Here is a 2,879-nt window from a genome sequence, read left to right on the forward strand (position 1 = left end):
GTCCCGCGCCGGTGCCTTTCTTCATCGGTGATCCATCGAAGTACATCGTCTAGTACTCTTGGTCTACGACTGCTGGCGGCATTTGGACCTCGGTCCATTCTGTAATGAAATCAGCTAACAGTTGGGACTTGATGGCCGTCCGAGGGGCATATGAAATGCCTTGACCCATTAGCTCGAGTGCCCACTTCGTGATTCTTCCTGTGGCATCCCGGTTTTGGATGACCTCATCGAGAGGGAAGGATGCCACGACCGTCACCGAATGTGACTCAAAGTAGTGACGCAACTTCCTGTTAGCGATAAGGATGGCGTACAAGAGTTTCTAGATTTGGGGGTAGTGAGTCTTAGAATTGGACAAGACCTCGCTAATGAAGTACACAGGATGCTGCACTTTGAGGGCGTGTCCCTCTTCTTCTCGCTCTACCACCAGGGCGGCGCAGACCACTTGTGTGGTGGCCGCAATATAGAGTAGGGCGGTGCTCTACCACTAGGGCAGCTCTTGACAAAGGATCGGGGCCTTCGTCAGGAGCTGCTTGACCTTATCAAGTGCCTCCTTGGCCTCAGGCGTCCATTCAAAATGGACGGCCTTCTTCAGAAGCCGATAAAGGGGGAGACCTCATTCGCTGAGGCGTGAGATAAAGCAGCTGAGTGCGGCGACGCACCTAGTCACTCATTGTACCCCCTTTATGTTCTAAATTAGGCCCATCCTCATGATGGCCGAGATCTTCTCTGAGTTGGCTTCGATGCCATGCTTAAAGACGAAAAAACCCTAGCAGCATACCCCTTGGGACCCTAAAAACGCACTTCTCGGTATTGAGTTTGATGCCGCTTGCTTGAAGTTTCATGAAGGTCTGCTCTAGGTTGGCTATGACTGGTCAGCCCATTTGGATTTGACCATGATGTCATCCACGTAGGCCTCAACGGTCCACCCGATGAGATCCCAAAACACTTGGAGCATGCAGCGTTGGTATGTAGCCCCCGCATTTTTAGATCGAACGGCATTGTAACGTAGCAGAATGATCCAAATGGGGTGATGAAAGATGTCACGAGCTGGTCAGACTCTTTCATTGTGATTTGATGGTACCCGGAGTACGCATCAAGGAAGTAAAGGGTTTCGCACCCTGAGGTCGAGTCGACTACTTGGTCTATGCGTGGCAAAGGAAACGGATCCTTTGGACATGCTTTGTAGAGACCCGTGTAGTCAATACACATTCTCCATTTGCCACTATTTTTTCGTACAAGAATGGGATTGGCTAACCACTCAGGGTGGTATACTTCCTTGATGAACCCAACCACAAAAAGCTTCATAATCTCCTCGCTGATGGCCCTACATTTCTCCTTGTTGAAGTGACGTAGGCGCTGCTTCACTGGCTTGGAGCTTGGCCTGATCTTCAAGGCATGCTTGATGACTTCTCTTAGAATGCCTGGCATGTCCGGGGGTCTCCATGAAAATATGTCTCTATTGGCGTGAAGGAAGCTGGCGAGCACGCTTTTCTATTCGAAGGAAAGCATGGTGCCAATGCGCACCACTTTGCCCTTGGGGTCGCTGGGGTCTATGAGGACCTCCTTGGTGCCCTCTATAGGCTCAAAAGACTTGGTAATCCGCTTGGGGTCGGGTGCTTCTTCAGCGACCTCCTCCCTGATGGCCGTAAGCTCTTTGAAGGAGACAATTGTCGCGGCATGTTCGAAGCACTCAACCTCACACTCGTAGGCGCGCTGGAAGGAGGTGCCAATGGTGATGACCCCGTATGGACCTGACATCTTCAACTTTGGATAGTTGTAGTTGGGGACGTCCATGAACTTCGTGTAGCATGGACATTCTAGGATGGCGTGATAAGTTCCGTGGAACCCAACCACCTTGAAGGTAAGGGTCTCCGTCCTATAATTGGTCGGATCCCCGAAGGTGATAGGCAGATCAATCTATCCAAGTGGCATGGTATGCTTTCCTGCACGACGCTATGGAAAGACACCCCGGTCGGTCGGATACGCACTCGGTCGATGCCCATGGCATCGAGCGTTTCAGCATACATGATGTTGAGGCCACTGCCTCCATCCATCAGCACCTTGGTGAGCCGCTTCATGTCGATGATCGGGTCGACCACGAGCGGATATCTTCTTGGCTATGGGATGCTTTTTGGGTGGTCGGTTCGATCAAAGGTTATGGCGGACTCCGACCATTGGAGGAAGGTAGGCGCGGCCGGCTCGGCCGTATAGACCTCGCGGCGCACAAGCTTCTGGCAGCACTTAGAGTCATAGGCTGCTGACCCTCTGAAGATCATGAGGCAGCCATCCAGTGTTAAAAAGCCATCGTCCTTCCCCTTGGTGTCATTTATAGTTGGCTTGGGCTCCTTCCTATGCTCCCCTTTGTTGGAGCCTCCGAACAAGAACCGCTTCATGAGGATGCAATCCTTGTATAGGTGCTTGACGCGGAAAGCATGGTTCGGGCATGACGCTTCGAGTAGCTTCTAAGAGTGGTCCAGGGTACCATCGGTGGGCTTCTGACCCCCTTGCGATTGGTGATGGCCACGATCGAGCCCTCACGCCGCTGCTATTGGGACGGTTGGAGGCGCCTTCGCCGGTGTCCTCGTCCCACTTTGCCTTGCCTTTGAGGCGGTCAAAAATTGCCCTGACCGCTTCCTCGCCTGAGGCATGGCTAGTGGTGATGTCGAGGAGCTCCTTGGTGGTTCACGGGCCCTTACATCCCAGCTTGTAAACTAGGGACTCATAGGTGGTCCCAAATAGAAAAGCTCCTATGACATCGATGTCGGTGAAGTTGGGCAGCTCGTTGCACTACCGGGAGAAGCGCCAGATGTACCCACAAAGAGTTTCCCTAGACTTCTATCAGTAGTTTTTGAGATCCCATGGGCGCGTATGTGCCCGAG

At 52.6% G+C, this 2,879-nt stretch overlaps 1 protein-coding gene across 1 annotated transcript; it reads right to left on the bottom strand.

Annotated features, from left to right (window-relative positions):
- Nucleotides 1-1,491: 1,491 nt before the first annotated feature.
- Nucleotides 1,492-2,078, bottom strand: LOC136466338 (uncharacterized). The gene is made up of 2 exons (XM_066464708.1): nucleotides 2,026-2,078; nucleotides 1,492-1,876 (listed from the first exon to the last, which is right to left on the bottom strand). Exons 1-2 carry the CDS (start codon nucleotides 2,076-2,078, stop codon nucleotides 1,492-1,494), a joined length of 438 nt encoding a protein of 145 aa, XP_066320805.1.
- Between the last annotated feature and the right edge of the window lie 801 nt (nucleotides 2,079-2,879).

The sequence above is a fragment of the Miscanthus floridulus genome, chromosome 7, assembly GCF_019320115.1.
Source record: "Miscanthus floridulus cultivar M001 chromosome 7, ASM1932011v1, whole genome shotgun sequence".
In the NCBI taxonomy this organism is placed as follows: Eukaryota; Viridiplantae; Streptophyta; class Magnoliopsida; order Poales; family Poaceae; genus Miscanthus; species Miscanthus floridulus.